The sequence below is a fragment of the Rhineura floridana genome, chromosome 5 (genome assembly GCF_030035675.1).
Source record: "Rhineura floridana isolate rRhiFlo1 chromosome 5, rRhiFlo1.hap2, whole genome shotgun sequence".
In the NCBI taxonomy this organism is placed as follows: domain Eukaryota; kingdom Metazoa; phylum Chordata; class Lepidosauria; order Squamata; family Rhineuridae; genus Rhineura; species Rhineura floridana.
The window spans coordinates 28,986,221-29,007,479 of NC_084484.1; the positions used below are offsets into that span (position 1 = coordinate 28,986,221).

General features: G+C 41.7%; 1 protein-coding gene across 1 annotated transcript in view; it reads right to left on the reverse strand.

The window, feature by feature from the left end:
* GPC6 (glypican 6) overlaps positions 1-21,259 on the reverse strand; it is a 1,220,950-nt gene that overhangs the window by 93,391 nt on the left and 1,106,300 nt on the right. The window contains exons 5-6 of the mRNA XM_061630112.1: positions 17,754-17,884; positions 13,772-13,915 (exon numbers count right to left, since the gene is read on the reverse strand). Of these exons, the coding sequence (XP_061486096.1) occupies positions 13,772-13,915; positions 17,754-17,884 (275 nt within the window). The remainder of the gene's footprint in view (positions 1-13,771; positions 13,916-17,753; positions 17,885-21,259) is intronic.

Here is a 21,259-nt window from a genome sequence, read left to right on the forward strand (position 1 = left end):
CAGCCTTTCCCAACCAGTGTGCCTCCAGATGTTGTTGGACCACAACTCCCATCAGCCTCAGCCAGCATTGCCAATGGTCAGGAAAGATGGGAATTGTGGTCCAACAACATCTGGAGGCACACTGGTTGGGAAAGGCTGCTTTAGAGGCTCAGAGTATCTTTTACAAGCTTTGGTTGGTTTGTCAGTGGTAGCCTTATCTGAATAGCGATAATTTGGCCATAGTAAGCCATGCTCCGGTAACCTCCAGGTTACATTACTATAATGCCTTAGTTGCTCTTCAAAATGAAATGGTTTGCTCTTGAAAATGATTTGAAATCTTCAACTCATACATAATTCTGGTTAGTTTATCTAGATGGACCCACATTACATCAGTTCTGAAGGAACTGCACTTGCTGCCTATTCAATATCCAGCTAAATTCAAGGTGCTGGTTTTGATCTTTAAAGCCCAAAACAACTTGGGCCCCAAATATCTGAAGGAGCGCCTCCTCTCATATGAAGCTGCAGGTGTATTACGCTAATCGAGGAGGCCTTTCTCCATGTTCCATCTATTGGAGAAATGCATTTACAGAAGAGAGGGCTTTTTCCATGGTCACGTCCCAACTATGGAATGCTCTCTCAAGGGAGGCATGCCTGGCACCAACACTGTATTTTTTCTGGCACCTTTTTATTTGCCTAAGCATCTTGAATTATTGTGTTATCCAAACGGTTGGCTAGTTTTTTCCTCTCAGTTTTATCATATTGCTGTTTAATGTTTTATGCTGGTTTAATATTGTATTGTAGATTTTAAGCCCTTATGTATACTGCCATTTTTGGATGAAGCGTCATCCATAGCTTCAAGCCGTAAGTTATCCCCCAATTTGTTGGCCTGTCTTATGAATTTACAAATGGTTAGCCAACTCCTGCCTGGTAAAATAAAAGAATATATTGTATGTAGCTCAGTGTACCAGTTCTATAAATATATATATAAATAAAATAAACAAATGTGAATAGCGACGCATGGCTTTTCCATTCCTAAGCTATCCAGGAAATAATGGGAATAACTGTTAGCTGTACCATATGGCTAAGCGGGAGGCTTGGTCATCTGCCTGCTGTTTCTGCAGAAATGCAGAAAAGAATCTGGCAGAGTCACACCAAGCAAAATTTGTCACTGCACGTTAATGGGAAAGCACAGGACAGGCTGCCTTATTTATGCCGAGATTTCCTCACGTTTCTGACACCTAGGACCAGCCCCCAATATAGCTATTGCAAATCCTTAGTAAAGGCAGGCATGAGTTGCTCTAAAATGATTGTGGAGCCAAGCTGCTAGTAAGTAGCACAGCTTCAAGCCATCGGTTACCCCCAGTTTGTCGGTCTGTCTTATGAATTTACAAATGGTTAGCTGACTCCTGCCTGGCAAAATACACAGATAAGTTATTGTACTTAGCCTGTACAATAGTGTGTTTCAGTTTTTTAAAATACCTATTCACTTTGCTGTAGAACGAGGAAAACCATATTTAAAGGGTTGGGTTTTTTTAAAGAAAATGTTCCTGGTGGAGATGTAAAACACCTGAATCCTCATTTCACAGCTTATTTACAGATTTAATTAAAAAAGGGGAGATGACTAAAATAAATTATCTGTATGTAAGAAATGTATTATTGTATTACTGCGCTAGTTACATATTTTGCCTTTATTTAAGTTTCCCGGAAGTATTTTTTTTTAAAAATGGGTTGGCTCCATATGTAGTGCTAAGAGTAGACCTGTTAACATCAATGGGACAGAAATCAGTGGGTCTATTCTAAGTGTGACTATGTCTGAATCCAGCCCAATGGCCCCAGTGCTGCTGCAGGCTAGGGTAACAGGTAGTGCAGGGATGGGAAACCTGTGGGCCTTGGACTCATATTCCAAGGTTTGACTCTTGGATTTAAACTCCCATCAGCCAGCCAGCCAGCCAGAATGGCCTGTGATCATAGGGATGATGGGAGTTGTAGTCTAACAACATCTGGAGGACCACAGGTTCTCTATCCCAGATGCAGTGGGTCTCAATGAGGAAACATTCCCAATTCATCCAAACCTAGTTCAGTTCAGCAATGTGATTGCAACTGCACATTCAGACATACATTAGTATTAGCTAAATGCACATAAGCCTGATTTCTTACACATTTCTCAGATTGAAAGGCAGGTTATCAGTATGCGAATCTGAAAACCCAGGATTTCAGATTGATTCATTATTATTATTTTGCCATGGTCCCCACCCTAAGAATCCTCCAATCAAAAACTTGTAACTCACTCTGCAAATTGAAAATTCCATGTTCATAATTAGCAGGAGAGACATGACCGAACAGTGGCTGGCTATCTGCTCCTGTGTTTAAAATACTGAAATATGTGTTTCCATGGAAAATTATTGCATCTCATATCATTGCAAACCATGGGAAATGCTAGTTGATTTATTGTTTTTACAAATGCAAAGCTGAATATATGTGTGCACATGATAGATAGATAGATAGATAGATAGATAGATAGACAGACAGACAGACAGACAGACAGACAGACAGACAGATAGATAGATAGATAATATTATGACAGAGATCTTCAACCAGAGGCTGCTCACTGCAAAAGATGGCTATCTTTTGGAGATGGACTTGCTCTGGATCTTCTGCAGTGAGCAGGAAGTTGGACCGGTTGGGTTCAAAACCACCTCCAGCTCCCTGGTTCTGTTTTATTCCTCAAAATCTGATATGCTTGTGTGTGTAAACTGATGATACCAGCACCATACTACTTGTGACCTTTTTTTAAGTGTAGTGTATACGGATAGCTAATACATATAAGTTTAATGAATCCTTTTAATATTTACACATATTTGCTGCCCTGGGCTCCTACTGGGAGAAAGGGAGGGATATAAATCTAGTAAATAAATAAATACATACATACATTTGTAATAAAGCATTGTAACTCTGCATATCCAAACTTTTTGAATAGGCTGCAGAGTTAGCAAACACTTTAAAAATGAGAGGAGAAAATATGTAGTCTTTCACAATGAAAGTAAAGAGCTGTTTTTATGTTCTATATACAGCAGCATCACTTTTATATTTTGGATGTAAAGAGTCAGTATGGAATAGTCTTTAATAAAAGTACTTGAAAAGGATTCCTCTAGAAGGGAGTGTCTGTCAAAAAAAACCCACATTTTTTTTTGTCTGAAGGGACAAAAAAAGAATACACTATGGTTGAAGGCACTGATTGCCATGGTACTGTTTCATATGTTTAATGTCGTTATAAAAGAAGTTTTGTGCCCCAGTTTGTTTGAAATGTGAAATTCTTAATTAAACTTTAGCGAGGGAAGATGCATTATGCATATGGACACTTAACAACAATAAGTGCTTCTTTAATTATGAGAGGAGCTGTAAAAATGAATGTATTGTAAAGTTAATTGGGAGCTGGAGTGATTGCACTTTAATGTGACAGGCTCGGGATTACTTATTTCAGTTGTAGGCATATTCAATTTTCTCGTGGACAGAAATGGATCTATCTGTTGAAAAGCCGTTCTCACCATTTCATCTTAAGAGTAATATATTATGACTACTGTGAAATGTATTGCAAATTGTGGTAACGTTTTAAATCTGCAGCATGGATTTGTGTTTTGGAGTTCAAATCACGGAAAGGGAGAAAATTGGCCTAATATGATAGCAGCAGCAGCAGCAGCCAGTCGATCAGAGATGGGTAAACTGTTGCTCTCCAGAGCTTGTTGGTCTCCACCTCCCATCATTCCTGACCATTGGCCATGCTGGCTGAGGCTGATGGGAACTGGACTCCAACAACACCAATCCCTGGCCTACTGGCTGTTGCTACTATCATAACGGTCCTTAACAATACACTTTTCCTTTGCTGCTTTTCTGTGAAGGGACAGGATGAACTATTTGGAGGTATTTCTTCCAGGTGAATCATCATAAGTCCCCTAAACAGAGTCTCTTAGGTTCCCATCTCTCTCAGCTTTCTGATAGCACCCTCACTGGTAAAATGCTTCAGGCAAAATAGGTGGAAAGGGAGAAGTGCTCTCTCACACGTGGGTGAAAAGCACACCCCTTTAACATTGGACACCAGGAATGATCTTTCCATGTGCGGCTGTACAATTGGAGACATGAGGGGCCCGCACTTCTGTGATTGCAGAGTCCTATGGAGAGCAGTTCCTATGGTGCATTGCATTTCTGCTGCATGTGAAAATGTAAATGGACTGCCTTCAAGTCGATTCCGACTTATGGTGACCCTATGAATAGGGTTTTCATGGTAAGCGGTATTCAGAGGGGGTTTACCATTGCTTCTGTCTGAGGCTGAGAGGCAGTGACTGGCCCAAGGTCACCCAGTGAGCTTCATGGCTGTGTGGGGATTCAAACCCTGGTCTCCCAGGTCGTAGTCCAACACCTTAACCACTAAGACAGGCTTAAAAGCTGACCTCACAGGAAGGCAGGCTGCGGTCCATGGAGCCCAGCAGTATTTGAATAGGGTGGTAAAATGTTTAGTTGGGCCCAGGGAACAGGTGGTTGGGTGAGTAGCAGCAGCCTATTGGGAAAAAGCACAAGAGAGGCCTGAAGAAATGGGAGGGTGGAGTCAGATGGTGTCCCAGAAGAGTCTATCTGATACAGCAGGGGTGGGCAGATTTTTGGATTGATGAATCTACTTTGTCTTTCACTAGAACCCTGAGGTCTGCAAAATGGATCCAGGTCCAAAATAGTGGTTCAGGAAGCTGACACAGATGTGGAGTATGGGGTACACCTGAACACATCCTCAGGACACAAATTCATTTTCAGTACTGGAACTTGAGCTCACACACAAAATCTATTCTGTTTTCCCCTCAGGTGGTCTTAATTTCAGGGACCTAATGTAGGCGGAAATAAGTTTTTTTCTTGTTTCAATGGTTAAATTATGGGGAGCCAGAAACACTTGCTGGTCTACTGCAAATCAGCTGGATATCTACCCGAAGATCCCAATCTACCTTCTGCCCGTGTCTTTGATATGGAATGGATGCATGTGAAGGGGACTACTAAATAACAGATAATATTCTTAATAACTTAATATTCTGCCTTGAATGCCAGCATTTGTAAATGTCATTCTATTAATGCAACACAGTGAATTAATCCTGGGATAAAAACCAAAGAAATGATGAAATTTTAAAAGGGGTAGGCCTAGAAGTAGGCATTGTGAGAGCAGGGGCACAGGATATAAATTCAGAAGAGCAAAATTACCACAGGCCTAACCACAAGTGCCAAAGACACTTGAAGAGAGACACTGCTTACAAGTGCCTGTACGCTAATGCTCGGAGCCTGCGAACCAAGATGGGAGAACTGGAGTGCTTGGTCTTAGAGGAGAGCATTGATATAGTGAGCATAACGGAGACCTGGTGGAATGGAGAAAACCAGTGGGATACGGTTATCCCTGGATATAAACTATATCAGAAGGACAGGGAAGGACGTATTGGTGGCGGAGTCGCTCTATACGTGAAAGAAGGCATTGAATCCAGCAAGCTCGAAACCCCAAAAGAGGCAGACTCCTCCACAGAATCGTTGTGGGTGGTGATACCATGCCCCAGGAGGGACTTAATACTGGGAACGATCTATCGTCCCCCTGATCAAAATGCTCAGGGAGACCTTGAGATGAGATATGAAATTGAGGAAGCATCCAAACTAGGAAATGTGGTAGTAATGGGTGACTTCAACTACCCGGACATAGACTGGCTGCATATGTGTTCCAGTCATGACAAAGAAGCAAAGTTTCTAGATATTCTAAATGACTATTCCCTAGACCAGTTGGTCATGGAACCGACCAGAGGGACGGCAACCCTGGACTTAATCCTCAGTGGGGATCGGGACCTGGTGCGAGATGTAAGTGTTGTTGAACCGATTGGGAGCAGTGACCACAGTGCTATTAAATTAAACATACATGTAACTGGCCAATTGCCAAGAAAATCCAACACGGTCACATTTGACTTCAAAAGAGGAAACTTCACAAAAATGAGGGGATTGGTAAAAAGAAAGCTGAAAAACAAAGTCCAGAGGGTCACATCACCTGAAAATGCTTGGAAGTTGTTTAAAAACACTATATTAGAAGCTCAACTGGAGTGCATACCGCAGATCAGAAAAGGTACCGCCAGGGCCAAGAAGATGCCAGCATGGTTAACGAGCAAAGTCAAGGAAGCTCTTAGAGGCAAAAAGTCTTCCTTCAAAAAATGGAAGTCTTGTCCGAATGAAGAAAATAAAAAAGAACACAAACTCTGGCAAAAGAAATGCAAGAAGACAATAAGGGATGCTAAAAAAGAATTTGAGGAGCACATTGCTAAGAACATAAAAACCAACAACAAAAAATTCTATAAATACATTCAAAGCAGGAGACCATCTAGGGAGACGATTGGACCCTTGGATGATAAGGGAGTCAAAGGTGTACTAAAGAACAATAAGGAGATTGCAGAGAAGCTAAATGAATTCTTTGCATCTGTCTTCACAGTGGAAGATATAGGGCAGATCCCTGAACCTGAACTAACATTTGCAGGAAGGGATTCTGAGGAACTGAGACAAATAGTGGTAACGAGAGAGGAAGTTCTAAGCTTAATGGACAATATAAAAACTGACAAATCACCGGGCCCGGATGGCATCCACCCGAGAGTTCTCAAAGAACTCAAATGTGAAATTGCTGATCTGCTAACTAAAATATGTAACTTGTCCCTCGGGTCCTCCTCCGTGCCTGAGGACTGGAAAGTGGCAAATGTAACGCCAATCTTCAAAAAGGGATCCAGAGAGGATCCCGGAAATTACAGGCCAGTTAGCTTAACTTCTGTCCCTGGAAAACTGGTAGAAAGTATTATTAAAGCTAGATTAACTAAGCACATAGAAGAACAAGCCTTGCTGAAGCAGAGCCAGCATGGCTTCTGCAAGGGAAAGTCCTGTCTCAGTAACCTATTAGAATTCTTTGAGAGTGTCAACAAGCATATAGATAGAGGTGATCCAGTGGACATAGTGTACTTAGACTTTCAAAAAGCGTTTGACAAGGTACCTCACCAAAGGCTTCTGAGGAAGCTTAGCAGTCATGGAATAAGAGGAGAGGTCCTCTTGTGGATAAGGAATTGGTTAAGAAGCAGAAAGCAGAGAGTAGGAATAAACGGACAGTTCTCCCAATGGAGGGCTGTAGAAAGTGGAGTCCCTCAAGGATCGGTATTGGGACCTGTACTTTTCAACTTGTTCATGAATGACCTAGAATTAGGAGTGAGCAGTGAAGTGGCCAAGTTTGCTGATGACACTAAATTGTTCAGGGTTGTTAAAACAAAAAGGGATTGCGAAGAGCTCCAAAAAGACCTCTCCAAACTGAGTGAATGGGCAGAAAAATGGCAAATGCAATTCAATATAAACAAGTGTAAAATTATGCATATTGGAGCAAAAAATCTTAATTTCACATATACGCTCATGGGGTCTGAACTGGCGGTGACCGACCAGGAGAGAGACCTCGGGGTTGTAGTGGACAGCACGATGAAAATGTCGACCCAGTGTGCGGCAGCTGTGAAAAAGGCAAATTCCATGCTAGCGATAATTAGGAAAGGTATTGAAAATAAAACAGCCGATATCATAATGCCGTTGTATAAATCTATGGTGCGGCCGCATTTGGAATACTGTGTACAGTTCTGGTCGCCTCATCTCAAAAAGGATATTATAGAGTTGGAAACGGTTCAGAAGAGGGCAACCAGAATGATCAAGGGGATGGAGCGACTCCCTTACGAGGAAAGATTGCAGCATTTGGGGCTTTTTAGTTTAGAGAAAAGGCGGGTCAGAGGAGACATGATAGAAGTGTATAAAATTATGCATGGCATTGAGAAAGTGGATAGAGAAAAGTTCTTCTCCCTCTCTCATAATACTAGAAGTCGTGGACATTCAAAGAAGCTGAATGTTGGAAGATTCAGGACAGACAAAAGGAAGTACTTCTTTACTCAGCGCATAGTTAAACTATGGAATCTGCTCCCACAAGACGCAGTAATGGCCACCAGCTTGGATGGCTTTAAAAGAAGATTAGACAAATTCATGGAGGATAGGGCTATCAATGGCTACTAGCTGTGATGGCTGTGCTCTGCCACCCTAGTCAGAGGCAGCATGCTTCTGAAAACCAGTTGCTGGAAGCCTCAGATAGGGAGAGTGTTCTTGCACTCGGGTCCTGCTTGTGGGCTTCCCCCAGGCACCTGGTTGGCCACTGTGAGAACAGGATGCTGGACTAGATGGGCCACTGGCCTGATCCAGCAGGCTTTTCTTATGTTCTTATGTTCTTAATCCTGGTTAAGTACTATTTAAAAAGTGCACTAGTGCCCACCTACCCCCAGCAGCAGCAAGGGGAGATGAAGCCTGGACTCTGAGAGTGAGCAGTGTACTTTAACATCTATTGCCTGCTATTTTTATCTGTGGTATTCTTACAGGGGCCAGCCAGGCCTGACTCAGCAGTTCCTAAATGCAGGCACATGTGCAGGTTGTGCAAATCCCGGTGCGAAACTGATCGCAGAGAGGTACGAGTACATAGCCATTCCTACACACGACAGCAAAGTGAGCATATCAGGGTTGGAAAAATCTAGTAGGAGAGGATTGACTGGATGGGCCCAGGGAGTGGTCAATGCCTCACTACTGGAGGGAGTTATGCCCACTTCCTTGAAAGATGTGGCGATGCAACTCCTCCTGAAGCAGTTCTCCTTGGATTCCAGAGATTTTAGAAAACTACCATCCAATCTCTAATAATCCCTTCCTGGGCAAGGTGATCGAGAGGATGGTGGCCAGCCAGCTACAGGCACGCATGGAGAAAGCAGATTATCTAGATTATCTAGATCCATTCCAGACTGGCTTCCCGCCCAGTTTCAGCACAGAAACAGCCTTAGTGGCCCTGACTGATGACTTTTATTGGGAGAGAAACAGGGACAATGCCACCTTGTTGGTTCTCCTTGATCTCCCAGCAGCTTTTGACATCACTGACCATAGTGTCCTTCTGGAAGAACTGAAGGAGGGGGAAATTGGATGTACTGTATTGCACTGGTACTGCTCTGTAATGCAGGGTCAGAAGTGCAGGGTCCCTTCATGATAGTCACACCACACCCCCTCACAACCATGCCCCCTTCCCCCCTGTTCTTTGCTCTCCATTTTGACTCTGTCCCTAGAAACCAATCAAAATGAAAGGGGAGGCTGTGTGTTAGCTAATGAGAAGAGTCTTCTCAGCGGCTAATTAACCTCCTTTCACTCTGATTGGTTCCAATCAGCATGAATGGACAACAACTCTTCTCAGTGGCTAACATGCTTCACCTTTCATGCTAATTGGCTCATATATAGAGACCTGGCTGGGACCCTGCTCCCAAAAAGTAAAGGGTGTATGCCTCCCTGCAATCTTGGACATTCATACCACTGATACCACTTCTACCTGCAGGGCTGCTATCAGAAAGCAATACTATGAGACTGTTGCTCAGCTCCATGGCTTTTGGGCTGTGGGTTCCTACAAGGGTCCATTCTGTCTCCTATGCTATTTAACATCTATATGAAACCACTGGGAGCTGTCATCCGGGGATTTGGAGCACGGTGTCATCAGGGCTCTGTCTCTCCATTCAGTCTGAATCAGGAGAGGCTGTGAATGTGTTGGAAGGGTGTTTGAGCTGGATGGAGGCTAAGAGAAACTGAAGCGGAATCCTGATGACAGAAATGCTGTGGGTGTGTGGTTTCCATGTCCAAGAATTAGGCATACAATCTGTTCTGGGAGGGATTGTACTCCTTCTGAAGGAACAGATTCATAGTCTGGGAGCACTCCTAGATTCCAACTTGTCACTAGAGTCCCAAGTGGCTTCTGTGGCTAGGAGTGCTTATCCTTCAGTGGTTCATACCTTGGTGACTCCCTGTCTAGGCTACTGTAATGCACTATATGTGGGACTGCCATTGAAGAAGGTTCAGAGGCGGCAGTTAGTGCAGAATGTGGCTGCTAGGCTGGTAAGTGGGGCAGCCTGATGGGACCATGAGTCACTGGTCTTGAAAGCGTTACACTGGCTACCAGTGAGCTACTGGGTCAAATTCAAGGTGTTAGTACTAGCATATAAAGCCCTAAATGGCTTGAGACCCAAGAATCTAAAAGAGCACCTTCCCCAGTATCAACCATCTCAGACCCTATGATGGTAGGTGAGGCCTTGTTGTTGTTGGTGCCACTACCAAGCATTACCTGGCTGGTGCTTACCTGTGACAGGGCCTTTTCAGTGGTGGCTCCCTTCTTTGTGGAATGCCCTCCCCAGTGAGGCATGCCTGTCTCCATCATAATTAACTTTCAGGAGGAATTTGAAAACATTCCTGTTTACCCAGGCATTTGATGGCTGAAGAGGACTGTTCTTGGCAACATGAAGATTACTGATGATACAATGTTTTTAGCTGTGTTTTATAATGTTTTTAACTGGATTTTTGAATGTTTTTCATTGTCATTGTGTTTTGGAATGTTTTAACTGTTTTTTTTTAGTATGCTTTTCTTTTTGTTGTTAAAAGTGTTTCGTTTATGTTTGCCACCTTGGTCTCTTTTGGGAGGATGGGCAGGATATCAACTCAATAATTATAATAATGATAATGATAATGATAATAATAGCTATTACCATCTATAGTTGTTTATTAGCATATTTTGTTTCTAATACATCCAGCTATCTCTTCTCAAAAAAGTTATACATGAATGTGGGTATTTGGAGATACGTTCCACTGAAAACAATGTGGGGATAGTATAGATAGTATCCATACTCAGATACGTATTTGGAACTGACAATGAATGAGGTGAGAGTACCTGATGCTGTAGCATTATTGAAACTAAACAGGTATGGAGCTGATCAAGGCCTGGAAGTAAGACCACTGAGAACTCCATATCTGTAGACAATTGGGAGCTCCACGTAAAAGCTATGCGCTTTCCCAATGAAAAGGAAGCTATAAATACATATTTTATATAATTGCATATAATTATTTGGAATGTTGAAGTATTTTTATAAGGAATGCCATTAAAGAGCCATCAAAGAGCTTCAAATTTGGTACTGAACTTGTGGTATTCTGCTCTTAGAAATCTGTGGTAAACATCTTTTCATTCATCCAAAAATGCTTCAGAACATTTAGCGAAAGTATGTGGCCTGACATATCTGGGGCACTTACAACAGGGAAGTCCCCTTGCTTCTGATAACACCACCTTCAGCATCAGTAAATACCACCAAGCATCTGCACAGAGACAGCAGAGAGGGTGAAGTCCTTGCCTCAGTCTGCTGTTAGTATTGGTAAGTGATGAGTTGTACCAGAATGTGAATAGGCTTATATAGCTATTGCAGTGGCTGTGCATGTGGTGAGGCCTGCCCCCCCCCAACACTGACATGACTGCTGCTTACCTTGATGGGGCAGGGCGGCAGTGAGGTCAGGTCAACTGCCACTAGCCACGCAGTCCTGTGGGCCTTGCCTTTGCTGCCACCTCAACCCAGCCCCATGCAGATAAGCAATACTGAGGCTAGTGTTGGGAGGGTGGCTCCACAGCTCCACAATGCCACATGCACCACTGGTAAAGATAGCTAGCATCCAGACGCAGATATGCATTCCTATGCTGCACATTTGGATTTGTGCCTGTAGCTCCTGACTCATCAAGCTACATGAGATGATGGTATATTATAATTTCCCCCATATGTGAACATTTACTGCTTGTCTAACTGAGACTGAAGTCTGGATCCCTCAGAACTGAAGCAAGTGGGGAAAGCGAAGGTGAAATCTTACTGTGGTATTCATCTCATGTGGAGAACAATGTATTAATAATAATATTTTGACACTTTAAAAAGGATTGTCTTTTCTTCGTTATCCAGAGGATAGAATGCAAAGGCATTTCATAGAAAGCCTGTCCAATTCACTAATAGGCAAAAAACCTTGCGGTTTAAGAACGTGCCTATAGTTAACAGATATTTCTATCAAACTTTAAAAAGCAGGGAAATTGGGCAGCTATAGTGATGCACCAGGGGAGCAGAGGACCTGACCTCTTCTCTGAGATATTGTACTGCCCTACAAATGTGTAAAAATGCAAACACAATTTGGATTGGACTTTCACAGTCCAGTCCACTTTCTGTGTAGTTTCAGTCAGAGCAACTGACTGTTAAACCACTCTGGACACTGGAGCTCTGTCAGGGGAATAGGAGTCTCCTCTCAGCACCCATCACAAACCACACTTCCCAGGATTCTTGGGGAAGCCATGACTGTCTAAAGTGAACTAAAGGTCTGGTGTGGGTGTGGCCCCCTGATTAGCCAAGCCAAACAGCTGTGAGTCTGGCTTTTAGAACACTGACAATTGATTCTTACTGAGCATGCCCCGGTTTATCATTGACTTCAATGCTAAATTTCTTAAATTAATTAAAAATTGGCCAGGCATTTTTTAAAACTTTTAAACTGCAGAAGATGAAGGTCAGAGTATGGGGCAAGGTCAGTAATAGGATTACAGGTACTCTGTGAACATGACTGATTTTTAAATAATTTCAACAAATTATGAGAACTCTGAGAGAAAAAAGTCCAAAAGGGGCCTGGTTTTTCTCTCTTTTTACCCTTAGAACTCTTGATTCTTCTGTTTTGTGTATTGCCATGAAAATTTAGAGGGTTGTTAAGCAAGCATTTCTGAGTTCAAAGCTATAAGTTTTGTAAGGTTTTGTTTTGAAATGAGTTTATGGGAAGCATCAGAATGGCATGGGGGTATATTCAATTTAACACTGCAGAATGCGAAAAATCCATGCTGACTAGAGTATACAGCCACTCTCGTGGCTGTATAATATTTTTAATTGTTGAATCATCTTCATCTTTTAGCCAATCCATTATCCAGACAAATTTAGCAGCATGAAAGTAAAGAAGTAAATTGGAAAGTCCACATCCTCCATTAGTCTGTGAGTCTTGTGTCATTTAAAATATTTAGCGCTTTTTTTTAGCAGCCCATATAAAATTGTTAAGTTTGTACTGCTACTGTTTCAACAATTTCTCAGTTTAGATTCTCCTTAGCTGAAGTGAGACATCTATCCAAACTCTAACCTTTACTTATGGGTGTCAGAAAGCTATGCCAACATTCTGTTGGGCTCAGGCTCAGTAGATTCATTTGGTTCTAGGACAAGTGCTGGATAAGGAGGTATGCAAGGTTTCAGCATAATTTTGCAGTATCCATTGCCTCATGGCAAATTCTCTAGGGGCCACATGCCAAAGTGGGCATGGCTGAAGTGTAAAAGTGTATAGCCATGTGGTGAAGCAAGGCAGCTATTAAGTAAAAACTAACATAGCCAAGGTTAAGGGGCAAAATGAAACAAGATTAATTATTTGTATAGTTCTAGCTGACCAAAATTCTGGTTTTTTTTTTAAAGGATTTGCAAGTCGTAAAATTAGGAAACAGCTAAACTGCACACTTCCCCAACCAACACAGACTTTGCCTGCCATTGTGTGGCACCTCACTCATCATTCTGGAGGAAAAAACCAGAAAAGTGTTTTCCAAGGGAATTGCTTTGAAGGATCACACGTGACTCACAAACCTTATGCTGTCCTAATGGTATGCAGGAAAGACAGTTGTTATTTCCAGTCCCGGTATTTTAATACTATCCCAGTAGTGGAATTACTCTACTGCTCCTTGTTTTCAGAAGAAAACAGCTGTTCTTTGTACTATCACACATTTTTATCTGGCAACTTCACACAACAGCTATGACCATCCAGAGGTATGGAGAAGGTCAAATAAAAATTCCTTCATTTTAATGGCAGTTGAGATCACTTTACCACAGTTATTACTTACCAGTCTGTCCAAGCTTGTACCAGCAGCTGTTGTTGGTCTTTCCTCAGGATTATAGGGTCGAAAGCGGGTATTAAAGTTATCAGGAACAGAGCGGGAGGATCTTAGACCTGGAGCTGGTTTAGGCTGTCCACACCCTTGAAAGACCTGCAAGAACCATGCTACATTACTCCAGAATTGAATCTAGCAGTATTTTACTCCTGGATCTCAACTTAGCATTGAAAAATTTGATAACCTGTTGAAAGTAATCTATTAGCAATGTCATCCCCAATACTTGAATTAGCAGATTTTTTGTTTTGATACTGTCTTGATATGTGGTATTTGTGAATTTATTTGTCCAAGCATAAAGCTATATAAATTAAGCAGGGATTTCAAGTTGTGGAATCTATATCCAAACTGTACTGTCCAATTCATTGTATCACAATGGCACTTTGCCTCATAGATGCAATAAGAAAGTCTGAGTCAAATACTTGAATGGTCCATTTTGGTTTTTGTATAGGTGATCAATGCCTTTGTTTTTTGACATTTCTTTCAGTACGCTATTCAAAAACATTAACTAAAATTACCTGATGGTCCATGGACCATCTCAAAGACCACAGTTTCCCCCTTTCAAGCATGAGGAACCTTTTGGGCTTTACTGTTTGTGGGATTGTACAGCTTCCTTCAAAGGCAGTGTAGCTTCCTCAAGTGTGTCCATTTAAGCCTTAAAGTTTAGGGCTTGTTCAGGGAGTTCACAACTCCAAGAGTAGGGAACTTTTCATCATAACCATGAAACAGCCTTGAAAACGTGCAGTTTTTCTCATTGGCTGCCTATTTTTTCAATTAAAAAAAATCTACATCATAGAAAAGGCAACATTTGTGGCAAAAATAAAAAGCCATGAATATATGGCTCTGTTATGACAACACAGGACAGAAAGCTGACTTGCTCTTAGGACATTCACTTGATTTTTGCACACCATTACTGTAGTATTGACTGGCAGCCAAAAGTGTGAATGGACTGCACTGACAAGCATTGTGTTTTAAGTGTTATTTTCTCAATGGAGTGTAACCTGTTTCTGGAACTGAAAAGAATTCAGTGAGAGCCACTTAAAACTTAGCCATCACCATTCCAGCTCCCACCTGTTTAGCTCCTATTTGTGTTTGGCGAAGACATATTTGCCTCAATAGTTGCACAAGTCTTCATAGTATATTTACTGAGACTCACCAAACCAAAAAATGCTGTACAGTTGCAAGTTAAGCCACTGTTAGATCAATGGCAGCAGACTTGTCTTTGGATAAGGGACAAGGTGGCAGGCCAGGTCTCCTGAATTCAAGTCTCAAAATATTCTGATCAAGATAATCAATAATAAAATGAAAGTGTTAACAGCCTAGAAGGAGCAGACATATTACAATGGCAACTGTGTTTTAGTAGCCTCAATATACCTGGTGTAATAGGTGGGGGAAAACAAGCAGATTAAAAATAAAATCAAAAAAATTGATCTAATTGATTCTACTTAGTGATGTGTCAGAATGGAGAGATCTTGGCCAGAATAAAATAGTGTTTTTAGAGGCTGAAGAATATAATGCTTCTGAATGGCTTTAAAATTAAATTTGCTTCATTTAATCACTTTTCACGTGTTGTATTTTGAAAGGTAATCAACATATAGAAATTCTAGGTAACTCTCTCATGTCACAGACTTCACCTGGATAAGCCTGAGTCAGGTAGGGCTAGAGGTATATAGATCTAGATGAATAACAATTTGTCATATGCATGTATTTTATTTGCTATTAAAGGCTGACATGAATGATCTCCATTGGAGTTCAAGCTTGCAAAGAGCTTGTCAGAAAAGGTTGTGCCAGCAAGGGAAGCTGAAACCTGGGAGAGGTAATTGGTAAAACAAAGCCGCATTTTCCACAGCTTTTCTAGGTATAAGGGAGAGTTGGATGAACACATTTTGAGATATGGTATGCCTAACTACCCTGAACACGCCCAATCTTGTCTGATCTCAAAAGCTAAGCAGGGTCAGGCTGGTTAGTACTTGGATGGGAGACCGCCTGGGAATACCGGGTGCTGTAGGCTTAGAGGAAGGCAATGGTAAACCACCTCTGAATACCTCTTACCAGGAAAACTCTATGAATATATATATATATAAAGATTCATAGGGTCGCCATAAGTCGTAATTGACTTGAAGGCATATAACAACAACAAGAAGATATGGTGTAAGGGGGGAAAAGGCCTGTGTGCCTTCAGGTGAATGCAGATTCAGAAAAGCCCAGGAAGGAAAACGCATGTTAGCTACTGCTGAAGAGCCTGAGAGAACTGCTTGGACAGACCCTCCTCCACCCTTAGGGATAGGCAAATGGGTCACTTTCGGCTTCTCATTCTTCTTAAGTTCAGCTCTTCACTTCTCCAAATGAGGTTGTGATTTTTTAACGTCTTCATAAAAAATCATCAGTTTTTTAGTGCTAATTTCTCAGAATACACATTTGTGTGCAATTTTATCCCAATGCAAAGCATTTCCCCCCTAATATAATGCCTTTTTGTATCTTATTTTCACTGATATATGCATATTTATTCATACTTTCCCCCCATATATGCCTTTTTGTACTTACTAGACTGCAAAACTACTCTGCAAAATTTGGAGAAGTGTGATTTTCGAAGCATGGCTGTGTTTTGATTTTCATATTGGTTCAGAAAGTGTGGATTAGGCAAATTGTCCTTTCATTGCAAACTGAATCAAATTTCTCCCCCATCCATAGGCACCTTCCTCAGAGCACCTCCTTCACCTTCCCTGTGTGTCCCGAGTTCATGTCAGTGTGTTTCATATATGTTTTAACAAAACACTGGAACTAACTTGAGCCTATAGTTGTATAGTGTATAACATGCAAGATTCTGGGTGGAGATCAGCAGATTCGGCCAAGAAGCTTATTTGGATGGCTTTGATCAAATCATTATCAAAGATAAAACAGGTTCACTCCCAGTGTGATGTAATAGTTGGAGTGTCAGACTAGGGCCTGGGAGACCAGGGTTCAAATCCTCACAGCCATGAAGCTTGTTGGGTAGCCTTGGGCCACACAGTTATTGTGAGTATAAAAAAGGAGAGGATCCATGTATACCACCTTGAGCTCTGTGGAGGAAAGGTGGGATCTAAATGTAAAAATAAATAAATAAATAAAATATACATGACAACTCTCTGGATGGAGGGATACAACTATTGCAAATCACTTTTGAAGATTGTTTTAATGATATTGTGGCCCCAATTAAAGCTGTTTCTGTTATAGCAAGGGAGGGGCAAGGAAAAGGCCTAGTGTGGGACAAGAAATGCCTGTTCATAGCTGCCAACAAGCTGCAAGAATAGAATCTCCGGATTGCCCAGACCAGTGAGCAAGCATGGCCCAGAAGCCTTTGTGGAAATCTGGATGTACCCCCTGATCTACTCTTGCCTACTAGTGTAAAGGAGCTTCCTCTGTTGGCGTGGCTGGTCTTTCCACACAGTTCCTTCCTTTGATCTGATTTGGGTGGTGCTACACAGGCTGGATCTAATATCCTTTAGACTGCCAGTTCAATTAAGACTTACTGCGGGCTCAAGTCCCATGCCTTCATTCCACTCCCTACACTGGACTTACAAAGGTAGGAAAGCATTCAGGCTGCATCTTTCTGGAGAAATAGTGAAAAACATTCCCGGTGCTTGAAATAAGGTTTATTCCAGGCCTGTTAAGGAACAAATCCATACATAGGAAATGGAAGAGCAAAGCATATCATATAATAGTCTCATAGAGTCTCTTATTTTACATTACACTTTACTATCTCATTTCATAGAATAAATCATATTTCAAGCACCTGGAGTTCTTTTCCCTCTTTTTTTTTTTTCCTGCTGGTGATGCTTTTTTGGTGTTGTGGTTGGTCTTCTGAATCTTTTAGGGAAAAGCAATCAAGTTTCTAAAGAAATAACAGTACCATTTGCTATCTAGTTGAGGCCTTTAGTAGCAAGAGTGTGTTTGATACCTTTGCTGTAACTTGCATACTATTTTCTTGCATGTTCATGATGGCTTCAGAAATCTTGACATCAATAGGATCCATAACTGATTCGATGTTGAATGGTCCCTCTAATCTGTCTGCTACCAAAAGCATAGCATCTGTTAAAAGACAAAGGAGCCAGCCATCAGATAATAAGTAACTATGGAGCCTCACATGATACAGCACAATGTGTCCTGACAGATGATTCAGCTTCAGAATCTTGGAATTGTCTCATGGAGAGACAAAGGAAACCAGGTGTGTCTCCGGTATAGACGGATAAAATATGCCGCTGGTCAGCTGGTGAAAAAGCTGAGGCCACCTGAATGTGCCAGTAGCAGAAGAGAAAGAGGGAGGAGGAGGAAGAAAGACAGACAGAAAGATTAGGAATACTGTAGACTTCCTGAAAATCCACAGTCAACGGGTATACCAAAAAGTGGAGTTGCCTGCATTGCTCCACAGGGCCTCTCGCACTACAGATAGAAAGATAGATAGATAGATATGGAAAACTTTTTATGCATTACACACATGCATCATACAACTACATATATCAGTTAACCAGGGTTAGCTTTGGCAGTAGCACCGTAGACTACAAAATGCTATTTATTTTACATTTATATCCCACTCTTTCCCCAAGGAGCTCAAAGTGGAACTTCCATCTTTGCTTTTTATCTTCACGACAGCCTTGGGTGGTAGGCTAAAACAGAGTAATTGGCTCCAAGCCACCCAGTGATCTTCATGGCTGATCAGGGATTTGAGCCTGGGTTTCCCAAGCCCACGCTCAACCTTGCACTGGAACAATGATCCCAGCTGCATGTGCTGTAGGGAAGGGCCATAGCTCAGTGACAGAGCACATGCTCTGTAGGCAGAAGGTCCCAGCTTCAGTCCCTGGCATCTCCAGGTAGGGATGGGAGAGGGAAACCTGGAGAATTGCTTTTGTTAGTGCAATACAGAATTTGCTTACTTGCCAGCTACAGAAAAGAATGCTCCTCTTCTCGTTCAGCCATGTCAGAAATGTTTGAGAAGGCCGAGAAATGTGTTAGAAGCAAAAGGCAGCAGAAGGCTTCCCCAAAATACTGAAAGACCAACCCCCAGACGAAAAGCATGGCGTGTGTAAATGCTCTGAAGACGGTGTGGCCCATGGCACACAGAAATGTTCTGATAAATTAAACATCACTGAGTAATGGAACGCTAAGCATCATTGTTGGGTGGTGATGACAGTCCATGTTTGAGGGAGATATGGCACACGATATGTGTCTGTGTGCGCGCCTGTTGTATGTGATCTGTTGGCATGTGTTGGTGAGATCTAATTGGAATGCTTCTCTGCAGGGAGTGATACCTGCAAATATGTCTGCCTTCCTTCTAAGTGTGATCAGTGGTGTGTTTGTCTCCAAAATACAGTGTACAGCAGTGGTTCCTAAACTTTTTTTCCCCAAGGACCATTTGAAAATTGCTGATGGTCTTGGCGGGCCACTAATGATTTTGTAATGCACTGTGCTAGATGCTGTATGATTTTTAATTGTATTTTATTGCTTCCTTTATTTTGTGTGTGTTACAATTTGCATTCCATACAATTCAAATTGTAATACCATAAAATGCAGTATACGAGATAAAAGAAGCAGTCAAGATACAATTCAAAATCAAGGCGAATATTTAATACAGATATGCTGTGGACCACCCAAATGACACTTGTGGGACTACCACAGTTTGGGAACCCCTAGTATAAAACATACAGTGGTACCTGGGTGGATGGAGCCAAGAAAGTATATGAAGGATTGATTAGCACAAGCAGGGCTAATGACAGCAGGAAAGCCTATTCAGATATATCAAAGCTTCAGCTTGAAGAAAAAAGAAGCAGGTTGAACATTTTCTCCACAACAGCCGTCTCCTGTCATACTTCTAATAATAAAAAAAAGGCAGCAGAGAATTTAAAAACTGCATTAATAATAGATGCCACATACTATTGCCTCATCCAGCACGGATGAAAATGGCCCTTTTTATCTTGACACCTGAAACAGATAATTTGCTAGACAATTCGTACATAGACTTATCCATCAAAAGAATGAAAGCTGATCGAAATGAACCCTTGGGGTATATTCTGGAGTTTTGCACACGACGAAGAAAACTTTGATGTGATATACTGGGATCTTATAATTAAAGCAGCTGTTCATTCTGACCCCAAGGACCCCATTTCCTTGCAATACAAACGGGATAAATATTGGATTCCTGCCATGAGGTACAGGTACAAGTCATGTTTTATGCTCTGTGCTTGGTACAAAATGCAGCTGTCTGCTGAAGGATATACTTTATGGTTCTTTTGGGGTTACACAAGCTCATTTGTCTAATTACATGGCACCGTACTCAGAGTATTACATAATGTACAATAATAAGAAGTTAGTGATGCTTTTTTATTTATAGCATACCTTTGACCATCTTAGACACTAATCCATCCTCCAAAAGCATATACAACCACACATTCTAACCTTAGCACATGGTTAGGAAGTGTTCCCTTTTCTCCATGTATAAAAAGAATGTCCCCCCCCCCCAAATGTAGCATTCCCTTTAACCTGTAGACTAGCAGACAGCAGTAATCTGCTCTGTATTTAAGGCCTTTTAGTAAACCATCCTTTAAGAAAATGCTGCAAAAGGCTTCAAACCTCAAGGTTTGACTCAAAACACTGGAATATTTGCAAACTTTAATGGAGTAACCAACCAAAATCTGAAACTTTCAGGTTTCAGTAGCTGCACTCCCTCCAGTTTTTAGGAACATCAGTCCCATTCCCTTTCTCCACAAAGATGTTTCCCAATGTCTACTTTCTCCAGAGCATCAACGCTTTCGTCTCCTGGCCAAAACAAACAAACCTGAAGGTAGTAGAAATAATTGACTAACCAACTATCTGTGCCTACAAGGTGACATTCTGTTGTCGGCATTATGCTCAATGCTTGAAGTTGGGTAGAATGCCATCCCCTTTTTTTCAGGTAGACCTTATTTGTAATGAAACCAAGCCACTTACTTTTCTCTCCTGTTTCAAAATTATTCCACTTCCCACATCCCTGGAAGGTGGCCCAATTCCTTTGAGATGATTGCACATCCTTTTTTGCCCAGTTCTACCACTGATTATGCCATCACCTGGATCAAACCTCAGTCTAACGGCCAGTTGATATAACTGAGGTGATTTTTGTGTGTGTGTCAAAAACAGCAGAAACTTTGAGGAGCCTTTCCATTTGTTTCAACACACACACACACACACACACACACACACACACACACACACACACACACACACACACAATCTATTAAAAGAATAGAAAATGGAAGGGGGTTTTCAACTAGCTCTTCAACAAAAATGAAACTTAATGGAAAGTCTTGCTTTAAATAATCCCTTCGACCAGGGCTTGCACAATTTATGACCCACTATGATAAATGCAGCCCATTATCATTGCATGTCTACCAGGGGCTGGATAAGCTATTGTAAGCTGGTCTTAACTTACAAAGA